This window comes from Balaenoptera borealis (assembly GCF_965194805.1).
Source record: "Balaenoptera borealis genome assembly, chromosome: 8".
NCBI classification, from domain to species: Eukaryota; Metazoa; Chordata; class Mammalia; order Artiodactyla; family Balaenopteridae; genus Balaenoptera; species Balaenoptera borealis.
The window spans coordinates 2,404,445-2,424,333 of NC_138865.1; the positions used below are offsets into that span (position 1 = coordinate 2,404,445).

Genomic DNA, 19,889 nt, shown 5'->3' on the forward strand with positions numbered 1-19,889 from the left:
GGTGCATGTATGTTAATAAATGTAATATCTTCTTCTTGTATCTATCCATTTATCATTATGTAGTGTCCTTTATCTTTATGGCCTTTGTTTTAAAGTCCATTTTGTCTGATATGAGTATTGCTACCCCACTTTCTTGTCATTTCCATTTGCATGAAATATCTTTTTCCATCCCTGAAACATATCTAAATCATTTTGCTGTACATCAGAAACTAACACAATATTGCAAATCAAAAATACTTCAATTAAAAAAAGATGTGTTTAGTTCACAAATATTTGGAGATTTTCTAGCCCCTCTGTGCAGCTCTCTGCTTTCTGGAACTCTGCAGTGCAAATTATGGCTGCTTTCACCTCTCTAAATTCTAACTTCTATATCCTCAATTTAGGAAGAACCCTGGGTTTTTTATTGCTCCCCTGACGTCCATGCTATTTCTATGCAGTAAACTTGGGCAATCACATGGTTTACCACATATGTTTCCCTTTGTTGTCTGTCTCCCACTGTCTGAGAAGCATTGCTTCATGTATTTTGTCCAGTGTTTGAGTTGTTAAAGGTGGGAAGGTAAATCCCCTCTCTTTTACTTCTTCATGGCCAGCAGTGGGAGTCAGAATTCTTTTTTATCCACCCATGAGACATTTTTACTACGTATGTAATTTGGAATGACAATTATTCTCTTTCAGCACATTACAGATACCATTTCAGTGTTTCACTACTACTGTTGAAACACCAACTGTCAGTCTTTAACATTCCTTTGAAGGTAGTATGCCTTTTTTACCTTCAACTTCTTTTAAGATTTTTTTTTGTCTTTGATGTTACACAGTTTTACTTTGAAGACACCAGGCATGCTTTTCTCTTACTTTATCCTGCTTGAAATTCACTATGCATCTGCAATATGTGGACTGGAGTCTTCCAACAGTTTGGAAAAATTCTCAGCCTTTATCTCTATGAATAACTTTACCCCTTTCTTTTTTTCTAGGACTCTAATCAAACATACATTAGACGTTCCCACTGAATCTCTTTCCTTCTCTTGTATACTTTCCAACTTTTTCTCTCTGTGTGCTTTATTATGGATAATTTCTTCCAGTTTGTTAATTCTCTTCCCTGCCACATACAGTGTGCTGCCAAGTATGTCCACTTGGTTTTTAAATTTTGGTTATTGCATTTTTCATGTAAACGAATTCTATTTGGTTCTTCATATCTACATCACTTTTTAGCTTTAAACACAGTAAATATAGTTGCTTTATAACACATTTCTGATAATTCCAAATCTAAAGTCTGTGCAGATCCTGTTCCTGCTATTTCCCACTTACATTATCTTGATTTCTTGTGTACTATTGTATCTTTAACTCTGTGTTTATCATTGCTCTTAAAATTTTATTTATGGTGCTTTTCAAGACACAAAAGAAATGTGCCTTCCTTCAGAGAGGCACTGGAATGGCTTCTGCTGGGTTCACGAGGCACTACCAATCGGGAACCACCTTAAATTATGTTTGAGTCTAAATTCCCCGACCCACCCAGGTTCTGTTGCTCAAGATACAAAACCAGTTGATGGCTGGTTTGTGGCTACAACTGCCAGGGGATTTTTGGTCCTCTTCTCTTCTGACAGTCCCTGAGTTTGGGGTTCTCCCTGATTGTGAGGATGTAGGCTTCTGGAGTCTCACCTTGACACAGGGTTTCCTACACGATTCTCCAGTGTGGTGGATGCTTGGCCTTACCTTTTGCACCTTTGCTCCGTGAGCCCACTCTACCCAAGTGAGAGGCACTGGACATATGTTCCAGTCAAAAGTGCTTATTTTCTCTCCAATATTCCACTCATCTCTGGGTTGAGGCTTTCTCCAAAGTGATGGCCTTGCAATTCACCTTCTTACCTCTTCTGTTTTCAAGTATATATTAAACACACACATACACAAGCAATCTTGAAAGATCCATCAATGAAGTGATAAAGGGTAGAGTATGTGCTAATTTATGGATAAAAAGCCAACTTTATTTAACATTTAAAAGTTGTTTTCAATAGCGAGGTAAATTAGAATAGTGTGCTATTCCCAGAAACAGAACATCTCTGCAGAATTCTTAATGCATTAATGCTAAATGTACCTTTTCCTATTAAATCTATTCCTTTTCACTCTCTAGAGGAGATAAATTTTAAAAGAATGTGGAAGTAATAGCACAGGGTAAGGCCAGGAACTGGTCTGACCCTGGCCATCTACACAAGTGAATTCACTCATGTGACAACTCAGTGCCCTCGCCTGAGAAATGTAGATAATACTAAATTATCCTGATAGCCCTCGCTCACTCTAACGTTCTATGAATCTATAGATGCTTCCACGTTCCTCCTCCAACACCTACAACAGACCTTATTGAACAATAAAAACCCTCTTTACCACTGGCACAGAAAACCTTTCCATAATAACGCCCCAGAGCCACTCACTACCAATTGACTGAAGATGGCACATATCCTATTTGTCACCCCTATTCTTATATAGATGACATCTTTTGAAATATGGCTAAACAACTCTTTCTACTGTGTTATACTCCTACTTGCATTTCTAGGTTAAGAATTTAAAAATACTCACTCCCACAAATCATTAACATCATTTAGGACTGTAGAGAATTAAAGTACAGAATTCAAATATTCTTCTATTGAAAAAGAAAATAAAATGTTCAGGTAAAATAATCAAAAGTATTCTCAGCTCTCTGTAAAAGCATTCTATTAATAACAGTGCTAATAAATAAAAGACAACCAATAGTGTACATCAGGTAGATAGTAAAAATTTAATAGTAATATCATAAAATAAACAAACATATAAAAATCAAGTATTTAGCTTTGGATGTTAGAAATAATATACATAATTAATTCAGCATACTACTGATAGTGCTGCAACATACGATTTTACTGTTCAAACCACAGATTATGCCAATAAGGCTTCTTTGTTCTCAGAGTTTCCAAAATTCTGCTTTTATTACTAAAAGCATCTGGACTTCAGACATCTCTAATGATGTAATACCTGGCATATTGCAACTGAAGCTGTGTGACCATTGTCTTAATGACCTAACAAAATTTTCTCATAATGGTATTGAAAAGGTAAACATTTCCCCCCTTTGCAATACTAGTTACCAAAACTGTCACACTGTCAAAATAAAAATGATTCCTTTCTCCTTTTGAATCTCAATTAAAAAGCACATGCATGAGAGGAAGCTGAAAACCAAAAGGGCAACTTTATGCTATATGCTAGATCAATGTTAAAATTCAGAGACTAATTTTTAGATATAGTCTTCCTTGTTCTGGTCCTCAAAAAGAAACAAAAGTAATTAACCAACTTTTTAAATATCAGGGAATATATTTTTGCTATTCTTTCGTAATCAAATTTTTCAATGACTTCTAAGACTGTTTTTATAGCCTGTTTCCATTCAGCTAGTTCAGGAGACACACTGGTTGAAAAAGGACTGAGAATATAAACTTTAAGGCTAAAAGTTCCATCTTCGAAATGTTAAGATTTAAATAGAGCCCTCGACAAGGTTATTTAATCCAGAATTGCTGGCCATGAAAACAAGTAGACAGAAAAAAGGGTCATGCTTAAATGCGTAATTGAAAAAGCAAAGGCAAGTCTTTCACAACAGAAGTTATTCTTTCAACTTAAAGACATTTGCTGAAAGTAAAAATTACCTTGCTGCATGGTACATCTTCTTCAAAGCCATTAAGTCCAGTCTGGATCACTGTGTCTTACACTTTGGTTGGAACATTTAATAAAGTATATATTCTGTAGGAGATGACTATAGAACTCAACAAAATAAAATAGATAAAAAACTAGAATCTTGATTGAAAAATGGCATGTTTCTCCATCATTTTCATGCAATCAGTATGCCCATTTTAAATCTAATATTTCATTTATAAAAAATCGCTACATTTCCCACTGAAGCTTGTTATTCTGATGAGCCAAAGTTTAAATGCTTTCATTCCGCTGAGGATTAAAGAATGTTCTGAGGATTATTCATCATTATCTGTACAAAAAAGAAAAAAATTTAATTCACTCATTGCAAATCAAGCTCTATGTATTTACTTAGTAAAAAACTCATTCTCTGTCACACTAAAGGAAAAGAGCCTTACTGTAGTTTTAAAGGTAGTTTTTATTACAATATCACACACTCAATGTGAAATATTCAGACATTACAATAAAGAATTAAGTGGGAAGCAAAAATCACCTATCAGCCAAAGACAACCAAAGCTAATAGTTTTATATAAATCTTCCCAGATTGCTTATCTATGCATACCCAAATATGTTTTAAAAAATTACAACAAGATGCAGTTCTGAGACTCGAGTTTTTCCCTTTAAAACACATAATGGATGGAAAGATGGACAAATAAGTGATAAAGCAAGATTATAAAATTTTAATGGAAGAATCTAAACTTTGATTGGGTTATTTGTATGGAAATATGTTAATATAAATGTTTCAGACATTACATGAAATTTCTAAAAATCTTATATGTTCTGGTATAATGTTATAAGTCATAATCCTAGTTATTACTTTAAAATGTATAACTCAGAAATAACTAATTTTCTTGTCAACTGCATTATTATGAACTTACATCAAATCTTTAACCGTGGTCATTTTTAAGTCTTTTGTCATTTACAGACAGTTCTGGGTGTACTCTGATGCTTTTGCAAATATGTTCCTATAAAAGTGTCTCATCTTCAAGAAATTCATGGAAAAGACTCTGACAAGTACAGGTTTCTGGTAACTGACTGTACTGCTGAACTGAATGAATAAGCATTTTCAGAACTCTAATGAAAAACTGATGAACTCATAAAAGGGCTAACAAAAGATCAAGATGAAAAAAAAATTAATTACATGGGACTGAGTGAACTGATGAGGATGAGTATAATTTTTGTGACTTTCTGTTTGAATTAAAAAAAAAAAAATCCCACAAGGACTCAGAGGCAAAGAATATACAAATCAATTTTCACTGCAAAGTAAAGGAGCTGTTACAGTGGAGGATTACTGGACTGAATGTCAATATTATGACATAGTATGAGTGTGTTTCATGTTTGGTAATTGCAATTGTTGTTGCTTTTGTTGTGGTCATCCATGTACAATGCTTGGTGTCAGTCTACTTATCTCTTGTAAAAATAAAATACAGTGTGTGTGTGTGAAAAAAAAAATTACAACAAGATGCAGTTCTGAGACTCAAGTTTTTCCCTTTAAAACACATAATGGATGGAAAGATGGACAAATAAGTGATAAAGCAAGATTATAAAATGTTAATGGAAGACTCTAGATGGTGGGCATATGGGTGGTAACTGAAGTTTTTTCAACATTTTCATATGATAAGAATTTTACAATAAAATGTTGAAAATGAATAAATCATAGATATATTCCATGTCAGTTTCAATGGCTGTGTAGTATTTTCTTTACAGATATGGCGTATTTAAATTAACCATTTGTATTTATAGACATTCTAGTTATCTCCAATTTTTCATTAGTCTAGAAAAACACGGTGGAGTGACTTAAACAGACTGCTTAATTTAACCTTACATAACAGTCACTATCTTCACACTCCAGAAAGAGCTCGTCCGTTAAAATCGAAGTGTCATCTCTAATCACTGCACTGCTTGAAACCCCTCACGAGCTCCCCACAGGCTCATGACAGAACCTGTGCTCCTTATGTGGACTGCAGTGCCCTTCAGATCTGGCCTTTTAAGTACTTCTAGCCTTGTCTACTTCCATTGCCCATCTTCCCCAGCTGTCCCCATAATATATGCTCTAGTAACACTGAAGAGCTTACAGTTCCTGTAGTATAACAGCTGGCACCCCTCTATGTACAAGTAGACATATGCCTTGGGGGATAAATCCTCACTTATCAAAATCCAGCTCTGACGTCCTCTCCCCTGGGAAGAATTATCCTGACACTTTTATTTCTTCCAATATAGCTGGACCATCACTTTATGCAACATATTTTTTTGCTTTCAGTGTTACACTTATTGCTGTGTACTATAATTTACTTATTTTTTTACAATGACAAACTGTTTCAAACAGAAAAGTACAGAGAATAAACTAATGAACACACAGGTACCTAATATCTAGAATTAGTAAAAGTTAACTTTTGGCCACACTGGTTTGGATAATTGATTCAAGAAAAACACATTAAAGAGAGAGAGCACCCTTTTCCCATCTTACTGCCTTCTCCTCCTCCTGAGGGGTGTTATCAGTATCCTAAAATTGATGTGTGCCCTTCCTTCCCATGGCTTTTAATTTTTATTACATATATGCACATTTAAATAAAATTGTTTTTAAATATTATATAAATGGTATCATGTACTACTTATTCAACTCATCATATTGGTGGGGCTTATCCAAGTGATAGATGAAAATTTCATTCCTTCACTATAACTGGTGTACAGAATCTCATCACATAAATAGCACAATATTCTATCTAAAATAAATGTAGAAGGAAGGTCTTTGTTTCCTTCTTAGACGTTTACAAGCTTGGACTGCTAAGATCAATGTTCTACACGAGGACGTGCTGCTGGCCTTTGCCATTCTATCACTGTCTACAGTTGGCTCCTCCTCTCCTTAAAGAATAAATTTTTTAGAAATAATATAAAGCAGTTCACACATTGTACTATCTCTATTTGATCTCTGACTCTAGCCTAGCTAGTACCTAGCTAAAGACTAAGTGGCATTAATTTTACCAATCGCTACACCTGTAGGCACTTAGCAAATCTGCAATGTGACGATATGAGGGAGTTGTATAGAGTAGGTGCTCACTACACCTGCACTGTGACAGTGTGGGGGTGTTGTATAGTTCAGGCTGTCTTTTGAGGACTCACATAATTTCTGATTAAATAAAACAGAAATGTGTTGTAGAAAATCTTTTTAACTTCTAACTTATTGCCCCTGATACCACTATTGGGTGTACTAGATATCGTTATTCATTCCCTCCTTCATTACCCACCACCAACACAGAAAATAAAAGTGTCTAAGCACCATATGCAGATGACATGGTTTTACTGTTATCTCCTAAGATGTGACCTAAAAGACGACAGTCTGGGGAAAGAGAGCTAGATCTGCAGTATAAGAATTTCGAATAAGAAGGACTCTAAAGGGAGAGATCAAGATGGCAGAGTAAGAGGATGTGGAGCTCACCATCACCCCCACCAGGAACACATTAAAAATACATCTACATGTGGAACAATTCTCACTGAAAACGAACTGGAAACTAGCCGGATTGCTGTACAACCAAGGCTGTAAGAAAGATCTCAGAGAATCTGCTATGATGGGAAGAAGAGAGATTGGGTCGTGACCTGTGCCCCTGGGAGGGGACTCAGAGGAAAAGGGAGATTGCAGTGATGGACACTTGCCTTGGGGAGTAAGTGGGTCGAGCCATAGACTGGGGGTCCCAGTCATGGGGTCCTAGACAGAGGACACAAACCCTGTTGGCTGGCTGGAAGATGCTGTGACAAATACAAGGGCTGGAGAAGCCTGGAGTCCAGTCGTGAGGATCTTGAGTGTTGGCCCCAGAGGCAGGGCAGAGAGAGGTGTGCTCTAACGGCTGAGGCTCTTCCCGGGACCACCTCATCACACAACCCCAGCCCGAGCACAGCCAATTCTCCAGCCCCATTCACTCCAAGCCACAGTGTTGCACTGGAACTGGGGCAGCAAGGACTGGGGAAGAGACTGAACCTTGGGACACAGAGGTGACCCAGGCCTGAGGCAGAGCCGGGTGGGGTAGCAGGTGCCACTGTTGGCACTTACTCAAGTGGTACCATATGATATCACTTATATGTGGAATCTAAAATATGACACACATGAACTTATCCACAAAACAGAAACAGACTCACAGACATAGAGAACAGCCATGTGGTTGCCAAGATGGGGTGGTGAGGAGGGATGGATTAGGAATTTTGGGTCAGCAGATGCAAACTATTATATATAGAATGGATAAACAACAGGGTCCTACTGTACAGCACAGGGAACTATATTCAATATCCAGGGATAAACCATAATGGAAAAGAATATAAAAAAAGAATGCATATATATATATGTATAACTGAACCACTTTGCTGTACAGCAGAAATTAAAACAACAATGTAAATCAACTACACTCAATAAAAAATTAAAAAATAGAAAAAAAAAGAAAGAAAAGGCAGAGGAACTGCTCTCAATTCAAGGAGTAAGAGAAAATTCTGGATAAATAATGAAACAGAAATAAATAATTTTCCAGATAAAAAATTCAAAATATTAGTGAAGAAAATGTTAACTGAATTAGGGAAAAGAATTGATCTAAACACTGAACATTTTAATGAAGAACTAGAAAATATAGAAAAGGGCCAATGAGAAATGAATATTACAACAGCTGAAATAAAAACACACTATAAGGAAATGAATCACTAAGTGATACGGAAGACTGCACAACTGATCTGGAAGGTATAACTGAACAATGGAAACCACCCAATCAGAACAAGAGAAAGAAAAATTGCTTTCATTTAAAAAAATTTGTTTAAGAGATCTTTGAGATAGCATTAGGTGTTCCAACGTTCACATTATAGGGGTCCCAGAAGGAGAAGAGAGAGAGAAGGGGATCAAAAATGTATTTGAGGAAATTATGGCTGAAAAATTCCCAAACCTGTAGAAGAATATAGATGTCCAGGTACAGGAAGCACAGAGGTTCCAAATAAGATGAACCCAAATGGACCCACACAAAGACCTATCATAATTAAAATGGTAAAAGTTAAAGATAAAGAGAGGATTCTAAAGGCAGCAAGAGAAAAACAAAGAGCTATATAAAAGGGAACCCCCATAAGGCTATCAGCCGAATTCTCTGCAGAAACTTTGCAGGCCAGAAGGGAGTGGCAATATATATTCAAAGTGCTGAAAGGGAAAAACTTGCAACCCAGGACACTCTACTCAGAAAGATTATCATTTAGAATAGAAGGAGAGAGAAAGAATTTCTCCGACAAGCAAAAATTAAACAAGTACAGCAATACTAAACTGACTCTAGTAAGAATGTTGAACTGTCTCCTCTAAATGGAAAAGAAGTAAAAACATATAAGAAAGGGAAAATCCCACTAGGAAAAGCAAATATATGGTAAGGATTGAAGATCAACCACTTAAGCCAGTACATAGGTTGAAAGACAAAAAAAATGTTAAAAGCAACGATAATTACAATGAACAGTTAAGGGATAAGCATGAATATGTAACATATGACATAAAAAACACAAAATGTGGGAGATGGAGTAAAAAATGTAGCTCTTTTGGAATCCATTTGAACTTAAATGACTAGCAGTTTAAAACAAGTAAATATAATTATGGGTCAACATGCCAACATATATAAACCCCATGGTAACCACAAATCAAACCCTACAATAGATATACAAAAATCAAAAAGAAAGAAACAAAGCATACCACTAAAGAAAATCATCAAACCATAAGGGAAGAAATTAACAGAGAAGAACTACAACAGCCAGAAAACAGTAAGAAATGGCAGTAAGTACATACCTATCAATTAAGTACTTTAAATATCAATGGATTAAATGCTCTCATCAAAACACACAGGGTAGCTGATTAGATTTTAAAAAACCCCAAAAACCAAGGCCCTTCAATATGCTGCCTACAAGAGACTCACTTCAGGGCTAAAAGCAAACACAGATTGAAAGTGAGGGGATGGAAAAAGACATTTCATGCAAATGGAAATGATAAGAAAGTGGGGGTAGCAATACATATATCAGACAAAAATAGACTTTAAAACAAAGGCCATAAAGAAAGATAAAGAAAGACACTATAACAATAAACGGATCAATACAAGAAGAGGATATTACATTAGTTAACATACACGCACCCAATATAGGAGCACCTAAATATATAAAGCAAAAACTAACAGACAGGGCTTCCCTGGTGGCGCAGTGGTTGAGAGTCTGCCTGCCAATGCAGGGGACACGGGTTCGAGCCCTGGTCTGGGAAGATCCCACATGCCACGGAGCAATTAGGCCCGTGAGCCACAATTACTGAGCCTGCGCGTCTGGAGCCTGTGCTCTGCAACAAGAGAGGCCGCGATAATGAGAGGCCTGCGCACCGCGATGAAGAGTGGCCCCCACTTGCCACAACTAGAGAAAGCCCTCACACAGAAACGAGGACCCAACACAGCCATAAATAAATAAATAAATAAAAATTAAAAAAAAAAAAAAAAAAAACTAACAGACATAAAGGGAGAAATTGACAATGCTACAATAATAGTAGGGGACTTTAACACCCCACTTACATCAATGGACAGATCATCCAGACAGAAAGTCAATAGGCAACAGTGGTCTTAAATAGCTCAATAGACTAGTTGGTCTTAACAGATCTCTATAGGACTTTACATCCAAAAACAGCAGAGTACATATTCTTTTCAAGTGCACATGGAACATTCTCCAGGATAGATCACATGCTAGGCCACAAAACAAGTTCCAACAAATTTAGGAGGATAGAAATTATATCAAGCCATACATCAATTACAGAAAGAAAACAGGGAAAAGAACAAACACATGAAGACCAAACACCATGCTACTAAAAACCCAATGGGTCGATGAAGAAATCAAAGAGGAAATCAGAAAACACCTCAAGACAAATGAAAATAAAACCACAACATTCCAAAACCTTCTGGATGCAGCAAAAGCAGTTCTAAGAGGAAAGTTCATAGGGATACAGGCCTCCCTCAGGAAATAGGAAAAACTTCAAAAACACAACCTAAACTACCACCTAAAGGAACTAGAAAAAGAAGTACAAACAAAGCCCAAAGTCAGCAGAAGGTAGGAAAAAACATAAAGGAAATAAATAAAATAAAGACCAAAAAAAAAAAAAAAGAAAAGATTAATGAAACTAAGAGTTGATTTTTAATAAGATAAACAAAGTTGATAAACCTTTAGCCAGGCTCACAAAGAAAAAAAAAGAGGACCCAAATAAACAAAATGAAAGTGAAGAAATAACAACCGATACCACAGAGGTAACAAAAAATCATAATACTATGAACAGTTATACGCCAACAAATTGGACAGAAGAAATGGACAAATTTCTAGCAACACACAACCTGCCAAGACTGAATCAAGAAGAAACAATTTGAACAGATCAATCACTAGTAGTGAAATTGAATTTGTAATAAAGAAAACCTCCCAGCCAAAAAAAGTCCAGGACCAGAGGGCTTCACAGGGAAATTCTACCAAACATATAAAGAAATAATAGCTATCCTTCACAAACTATTCCAAAAAATTAAAGAGGATGGGATGCTCCCAAATTTATTCTATGAGGCCACCATTACCCTGATACCAAAACCAGACAAAGGCACTACAGGAAAAGAAAGTTACAGGCCAATCTCTTTGATGAATATAGATGCAAAACTCCTCAACAAAATATTAGCAAACCAAATCCAAAAATATATAAAAAGGATCATACACTACGATCATGTTGGATTTATTCTCAGGATGCAAGGATGGTTCAATATTTGCAAATCTATGAATGTGACAGCACCACAATAACAAAGGGAAGCATAAAAAAATCACATGATCATCTCAATAGGTGCAGAAAGCATTTGAGAAAATTCAACATCCATTCATGATAAAAATTTCCATCAAAGTATGTATAAAGGGAACACATCTCAACATAATAAGGGCCATTTATGACAAACCCACAGCTAATATCACACTCAACAGTGAAAAGCTGAAAGCTTTTCCTCTATACTCAGGAACTAGACAAGGATGTCCACTCTTGCCACTTCTATTTACATAGTGTTAGAAGCCCTAGCCACAGCAATCAGACAAGAAAAAGAAATAAAAGGCATCCAAATTGGAAGGGAAGAAGTAAAACTATCACTTCTTGCAGATGACATGATACTTTACATAAGAAAACCCTAGTCTCCCCCCCAAAACTATTAGAACTAATAAATGAATTCAGCAAAGTTGCAGGATACAAGATTAACACATAGAAATCTGTTGCTTTTCTATACACTAATAATGAATCATCAGAAAGAGAAAAAAAAATTCTGTTTAAAATCACATCAAAAAGAATAAAATACATAGGAATAAACTTAACCAAGGAGGTGAATGACCTATACACTGAAAACTGTAAAATAGTCATGAAGGAAACTTAAGATAATACAAAGAAATAGAAAGATATCCTGTGCTCTTGGATTGGAAGAACTACTATTGTTAAATGGCATACTAGCCAAAGCAGTCTACAGATTTAATGCAATCCCTATCAAAATACCCATGACATTTTCCCCAGAACTAGAACAAATAATCCAAAAATTCATATGGAACCACAAAAGACCCTGAATTGCCAAAGCAATCTTGAGGAAAAAAAAAACAAAGCTGGAGGCTATCTCCCTCCCAGACTTCAGACTACAGTAAGTCTCCTACATACGAACATTCAAGTTGCAAACTTTCAGAGATGCAAATGTGCATTCTCATGTCCTATCACATAAGTTAGTTCGCATGTCTGGTGTACACTGTCACATGCATGCATCCTCTACAAGTGGTTGTGCTTTTGTGTACGTTACAGTACAGTACTGTATAGAGTACAGTAACACAGTATCTTTATTTCAAGCCCAGGAAGCACACGTAAAGGCAGCGGTGTGTAGCTGGTATGGCTAAGAAGTGCCAAGCGATAACGATGGAAAGAAAAGTGAAAATAATTGAGAGTGGAGCTACAAGAGGAAGAAGAAGTAACTGAAGAACTGAAGAGATTCACGACGCAATAAATGGCAAGGGGATTTTCTTTATTTGAGGAAGCACTGTTAGTCTCTGAGGCTCAGGACCCAAACATAGAATGGTACACAAAGGTTGCAGCAGCCGTTCAGAATGCAATCCAGTGCTACCCTGTCATCTACAATGAGAAAAAAAGAGCTACTACACAGACATCATTGGATCATTTTTTTAAGAGGGTAGATAGAACTGAATCCAGCAAGGAAGCAGAACCTGTGCCATCAGCGTCAGGCGTGAGTGAAACTGCACCTTGCCCTCTGTCTCCTATTGCTGATGATCCTTCAGCTCTGCCATCTCCCACCTCCTCTCCCTCCTTCAGTCAGTAGCTCTTCTTGCCTGTTCACTCGATGCCAGCCCCTGGATGCCAGCTGTTGTACTGGACTACTGTATTTTTCAAGGTACTGTACTGTAAGATTAAAAATATTTTATTTTTTGTGTTTCTTTGTTTTTTACATATTATTTGTGTGAAAAGTATTATAAACCTATTGCGGTACAGTACTATATAACCGACTGTGTTATTTGGGTACCTAGGCTAACTTTGTTGGACTTATGAACAAATTGGACTTACGAATGCGCTCTCAGAACAGAACTCACTCATATGTAGGGGACTTACTGTCTACTACAAAGTTACAGTAATCAAAACAGTGTGGTGTTGGCACAAAAACAGACATATAGATCAATGTAACAGAACAGAGAGCCCAAAAACAAACCCGCACACCTATGGTCAATTAATCTATGACAAAGGAGGTAAGAACATATAATGGAGAAAGACATTCTCTTCAAGGAGTAGTGCTGGGAAAATTGGACAGCTGCATGTAAAAGAATGAGATTAGAACATTTCCTCACACCGTATACAAAAATAAACTCAAAATGGATTAAAAACCTAAATGTTAAACCTGAAACCGTAAGACTCATAGAAGAGAACACAGAGCACTCCTGACATAAATCATAGCAATAATTTTTTGGATTCATCTCCTAAGGCAAAAGAAATAAAAGCAAAAATAAACCAATGGACCTAATTAAACTTAGAAGCTTTTTGCACAGCAAAGGAAACCACCAGCAAAACAAAAACACAAACTTTGGAATGGGAGAAAATATTGCAAATGATATGACTAATAAGGGATTAATATCCAAAGTATATAAACAGCTCATACAACTCAATATAAAACAAACCCAAAACCAAAACCAAAAAACAACCTAATCAAAAATGGGCAGAAGAGGGAGTTCCCTGGTAGCCCAGTGGTAAAGAATTTGCCTTCCAATGCAGGGGACGTGGGTTTGATACCTGGTGAGGGAACTAAGATCCCACATGCCATGGGGCAACTAAGCCCGTGCACCACACCTACTGAGCTCGTGTGCCCCAGTGAGAGAGCCCATGTGCCGCAAACTACAGAGTCCGTGCACTCTGGAGTCTGCGTGCCACAACTAGAGAGAAGCCTGCATGCCACAAGAAAGAGCCTGCGCCGCAATGGAAGATCCCACACTCCTCAATGAAGACCCCCGTGTGCCACAACTAAGACACAATGCAGTCATAAATTAAAAAACAAATAAATAAAGAAATAAATGGGCAGAAGTCCTGACTAGACATTTTCCAAAGACATACAGATGGCTAACACACATGAAAAGATGTCCAACGTCACTAATTATTAGAGAAATGCAAATCAAAATGAGATATCACCTCATCACCTGCCATCACCAAAAAGCCCACAAATAACAAATGTCGGAGAGGATGTGGAGAAAACGGAACCCTTGTACACTGTTGGTGGGAATGTAAATTGGTGTAGTCATTATGGAAAAAAACTAAAAATAGAACTACCATATGATCCAGTATTCTAGTCTTGGGTATATATCCTGAAAAAAACAAAAACACTGATTCAAAAAAGATACATGCACCCCAATGTTCATAGCAGCATTATTTACAATAGTCAAGATATGGAAGCAAACTAAACGTCCATCAACAGGTGAATGGATAAAGACGATGTGATACATATATACAATGGAATAGTACTCAGCCATAAAAAAGAATGAAATCCTGCCATTTGCAGCAATGCGGATGGACCTAGAGAATATTATGCTTAGTGAAAGTAGTCACACAGAGAAAGCCTAATAGTGCATGATACCACTTACTTTGGAATCTTTAAAAATAATACAAATGAATATACATGCAAAAAAGAAACAGACTCACAGATACAGTAAACAAACTAGTGGCTACCAAAGGGGAAAGGGAAGGGGGGGAGGGGCAAATTAGGGGCATGGGATTAAGAGATACAAGCTACTCTGTATAAAATATATAAGAAACAAGGATATATTGTACAGCAAGGGAATTATAGCCATTATCTTCTAATAACTTTTAATGGAGTATAACCTGTAAAAATAATGAATCACTATGCTGTACACCTGAAACTAATATAGTATTGTAAATCAACTATACTTCAGTAAAAAAAGAATAAATGCATGACCTTCATTTTAAAAAAAAGGACTTTAAATTAGTTATTCTAAATCCAATCACTGTCTAACATTTAAGTGTCATATGATGAACAATACAAAACAGCAAGTTAATTTATTTAGAGCAGGGGTCCCAACCCCCAGGCCACGGACAGGTACCGGTCCATGGCCTGTTAGGAACCGGGCCGCACAGCAGGAGGTGAATGGTGGGCCAGTGAAGCTCCATCTGTATTTACAGCCGCTCCCCATCGTTCACATTACCACCTGAGCTCCGCCTCCTATCAGATCAGCGGTGGCATTAGATTCTCACAGGAGCGCGAACCCTACTGTGAACCGCGCATGCGAGGGATCTAGGTTGTGCGCTCCTTATGGGAATCTAATGCCTGATGATCTGAGGTGGAGCTGAGGCAGTGATGCTAGCACTGGGGAGTGGCTGCAAATACAGATCATCATTAGCAGAGAGGTTTGACTGCACAGAGACCATCATAAATCAGTTACTTGCAGACTCATATCAAAACCCTATCAGTGAGTGGCAAGTGACAATTAAGCTGCATCTAATGGGGTAGACTGGACATAAGCAACACACTTTAGGTGTCACTGTCTCCCATCACCCCCAAATGGGACCATCTAGTTGCAGGAAAACAAGCTCAGGGCTCCCACTGATTCTGCATTATGGTGAGTTGTATAATTATTTCATTATATACTACAATGTAATAATAATAGAAATAACATGCACAATAAATGTAACGGGCTTGAACCATCCCCAAACAATTCCCACCCCACTCCCCACTCTGTGGAAAAACTGTCTTCCATGAAACCGGTCCCTGGCACCATAAAAGTTGGGGATGGCTGATTTAGAAAATTCAATATACATTTTACAACCAGCTTAGTGAGTTGATACGTTTAGCTGCTTTACATTTTTTTCCAGGCTAAAGGAATTACTGCAGGCTTTATGATCCAGAACTCGGGGTCCTCGTGCCCTTTCATTTGTGTGGTAGAGAAAACCTGGTACTGCTTCTTGAGGAGTGCATTAGCTGGCATGATTGGTGGTGCTTTGCAGGGGAATGGCCTTCTGTGTAGGCATGTGTCCTTCTGAAACCACTCAGCTCTAGCAGGACGGTGTCAATTCTACCTTGTGGCTCAGCTGACTGTGCTTTTTCTCCATGGAAGGGGCAAGTTTTCCAAATACCTGTCAAGCAACGCTAACTCCCAAGCACACTGTTGCTGACTACTTATGAAAAGCATCTTGAAACGATACTTGTGAGAACTGCCTGAAGGACGCAGTCTGAGTATGAACAGAGCTAGTCTGATACTCTCCACAGATCCACTCAAATGCAATCATTTTTCTGGCCTCATGCCATTAACTTCCACATGCCATATTATGAGAAAGGCTCCTATGAAATCCAAATATTGTAAAAGTTACTGAGAATGTTTTCAGGCCATAACAGGACTGTTTTATAAAATGGTGTCCAAGATTTCAATTGAATCAGGAATATACAAGTTCCAGATAATGTTTATATTTTATATATTCATTTTGATAAAAATATTTTTTTATATATATAAAAAAAACCCATGTTTTATAGTAATAAACACAACTGACAGACATTTGCAAAGACTAAGACTTGAGTTTTTCACTGCGGTCTATGGACTTAGATTCTTGGAGTCTGACAAAGTATTTTCCCCTTTAGAGGACTCCACATGTTACCCGAGTTTGAGGAACACTGTATCATAGTCCCCTTTTTAAAAGAATCACTGGACATTTTTCTTTTGTTTCAATACCAAAAAGAGCTGTCCTCTGAGTAACGAACATATTTTGTCTCAAGTAATTAGTTAGGTTTCCTGCTTTGCTACAAATCTCAGCACCAAATTTGTGAATTATTTTCCCAAATTGTAGAGACCCTCTGACCATGAACTTTCTGTTCCTACTTCAACTTGGCTTAATATTATATTGCTTGCACTCATTTGCCTGAGGTATTCATTTGCCTGATATGTTGACTTTCCCAAACACTTGTTTCTAACTTAATTTCAGTTTGTTCTGTGTGTGTGTGTGTATACACACACACACACACACACACATATATATACATTATACTATATATAATGTAGTTAAACCTTTTCTGGGGGAACGAGATGGAATATAAATAAATCTTATAAAAATTTATACTGCCAAAATTACGCATCAACACTTTAAATCCTTGACTCTAGTCTACAAATCATACCTTTAAAGTAATAGTATTAATTTTTGACAAATATTTTTAGAAATGAATTCTTGTTCAAAATATTCCAAATCAGTTTACAAACTAATTATACAAATTAGGCTCATTACTGCATGGTAAGTTACTTAAAAAGATCACATATCATTTATCTTGATTACCCACTTCATTCACTAAACTTGGTTGCAAGTAACTTTAAGCTTTTTCCAAAAAAATTAAATGCTCTCAGAATAGACTTGTATCAAGAAAGACAATCAAAAGAATCTGGTATATAAGCTGTCAGGGAATTTCTGAAAGAGAAGTTTCAAGATATTTTGTGTAATGGAATACCTTCATTAGAATAAGTCTGTATCTCTGCTTTGAAGACACTAAACATTTATTTGGATAAGTACGTTCTTATATTTTTTCCCCAAACTGGAATTATTTTATTGTCCTTTGACATTTTTTTTAATAAAGAAGAGCTCCCTTAAATTTTTACTGATAGGTTTCATAGCAACCACACACCATAAGCATAAAACATGATTCTGTTTGTGCCTATTTCTGATCATCTGAACTACTACATAGTGAAGCACACAGGCAGCACTAACTGCTGGCTTATAAAAAGGACTGGTTTACATTCAATCTGTTCCTTGCTGCTAATGGCCTGAACTACTCCTTGGCAGTTATTCTGTTAGCTTAAGAAGAAAAGTAATGAAAATGCAGTGGGGTCTGAAGCTATAAGAGTACTTACTGGGCTTCCCTGGTGGCATAGTGGTTAAGAATCCGCCTGCCAATGCAGGGGACACGGGTTTGAGCTCTGGTCTGGGAAGATCCCATATGCTGTGGAGCAACTAAGCCTGTGCACCACAACTACTGAGCCTGCACTCTAGAGCCTGTGAGCCACAACTACTGGGCCTGTGTGCCACAACTACTGAGGCCTGCGCACCTAGAGCCCGTGCTCCGCAACAAGAGAAGCCACCACAATGAGAAGCCCACACACTGCAACAAAGAGTAGCCCCCACTCGCCGCAACTAGAGAAAGCCTGCGCACAGCAACGAAGACCCAAAGCAGCCAAAAATAAATAAATAAAATAAATAAATTAAAAAAAAAGAGTACTTACTCTACCTGAAGATTTTCTAGTTTCAATTTAACGATAACTATTAGAATTTTAACAAGACTTTTACTTCCATTAAAGCAACTCAAGAAACATTTTTTGCTGAGCTTACAGTTAATGTAAATAAGTCTACATAACCATAAAGTTTCTCCCAAAATAAAAAGCATTCTTGAGTTGTGATTTTAGCAGACTTAATTTTTCATGAGTCAAAATGTCAAATATTTTAATAAAAAACCCTGGCTCTGAAATACCTGAACTGAACACCCCTCTGAACACGAAGTCCGGGTCCTCACCAACTCATGCCTACTGCCTTACCGTTTCCATCAGGTGCTCCCGCTGCCTCTTCCACTCAGTCAGTCCTTTCACTTCAGAAACCTTCACTGGTTTCCTCCATGTGCCTTACACATTTCACAGTGTCAATCACAAAGACTAATTCTCAACAGGAAGCTCCTAATACAGTCAGTCTAACCCTAACACACATGAATCGCTGGTTTGTTCTTTTCCCTACAAGTCACGCCCTCTACGTTTCTTTCCATTTTTCCCAGTTTGATCTCCCTTCTCTAATTCCTACTGCACTGAAAACATGTCAGAATGAGCACTTCTATGTATAGTTTTACACTTCCTTTCCTATCTATCTGTCTCATCTCCCAAGGAAACTGTACACAACACGTAAGCACAGACCGTGCCCTTCAGTGGCCACAGAAATGAAGTGCCAGGCCCACGGGGGCCTCCATAAACACTCTGAAAACCCACCACAGTGCATGAGATTGGAGGTTATGCGCCATCTGACAGCAAAGGAAACAAACTCGAGGCAAAATGAATCACCTTGTGTCCTGCGACCAGCCTGTCAGAGCCAGGACTGTAACTCTGGTCTCTAGGTCCCATGCTTAGCGCTCTTGACCAATTCAAGGGGAAGAACATTTGTAACTTTAATAGCTTTTAATAAAGTCCTAACACATTCTAAGTGATTCTATTGGTAAATATTTTCCAAATATAAAAATGGTTTACCCTCAAATCACTGTAGATGAACTCTACTTGCTCTGAACAGAAGAGATTACATTTGGTTCTAGTTAGGAGAAATTTTACGTATGTGTCTAAAAATTTAATTCTGCTTCCTTAATAAAAAAGCATTCTAATTTCTAGAGCTGTCCAATAAGGAGGCTTTTTAAAAATCTCATTCAAATGTTACTTGCAAATTAAATTAAAATATTGACTTAAAAGACCAATAAAGCCAATAAAAGCTTATGCCAGAATCAGTCAAAGAGAAGGACACAGTTAATTGCTTAAAAGTACGAGATATAATTCCAATATAGATTTCACCAAAATGCATGTGATATAAGCTCATCAATTTACATTTGTCATTTTATTTTTTGCACATTTATTTAAAATATAAGGATGTGAGGATATCTTAC

The 19,889-nt window shown here is 37.2% G+C and overlaps 1 protein-coding gene across 8 annotated transcripts in view; it reads right to left on the bottom strand.

The window, feature by feature from the left end:
• Nucleotides 1–2,748: 2,748 nt before the first annotated feature.
• NEK1 (NIMA related kinase 1) overlaps nucleotides 2,749–19,889 on the bottom strand; it is a 232,585-nt gene continuing 215,444 nt past the window's right edge. For all 8 annotated transcript variants that reach the window (XM_082402100.1, XM_082402099.1, XM_082402098.1 and 5 more), the window contains one exon: nucleotides 2,749–3,994. In XM_082402100.1, coding sequence (XP_082258226.1) covers nucleotides 3,981–3,994 — 14 coding nt within the window. In that variant the 3' untranslated portion in view covers nucleotides 2,749–3,980. The remainder of the gene's footprint in view (nucleotides 3,995–19,889) is intronic.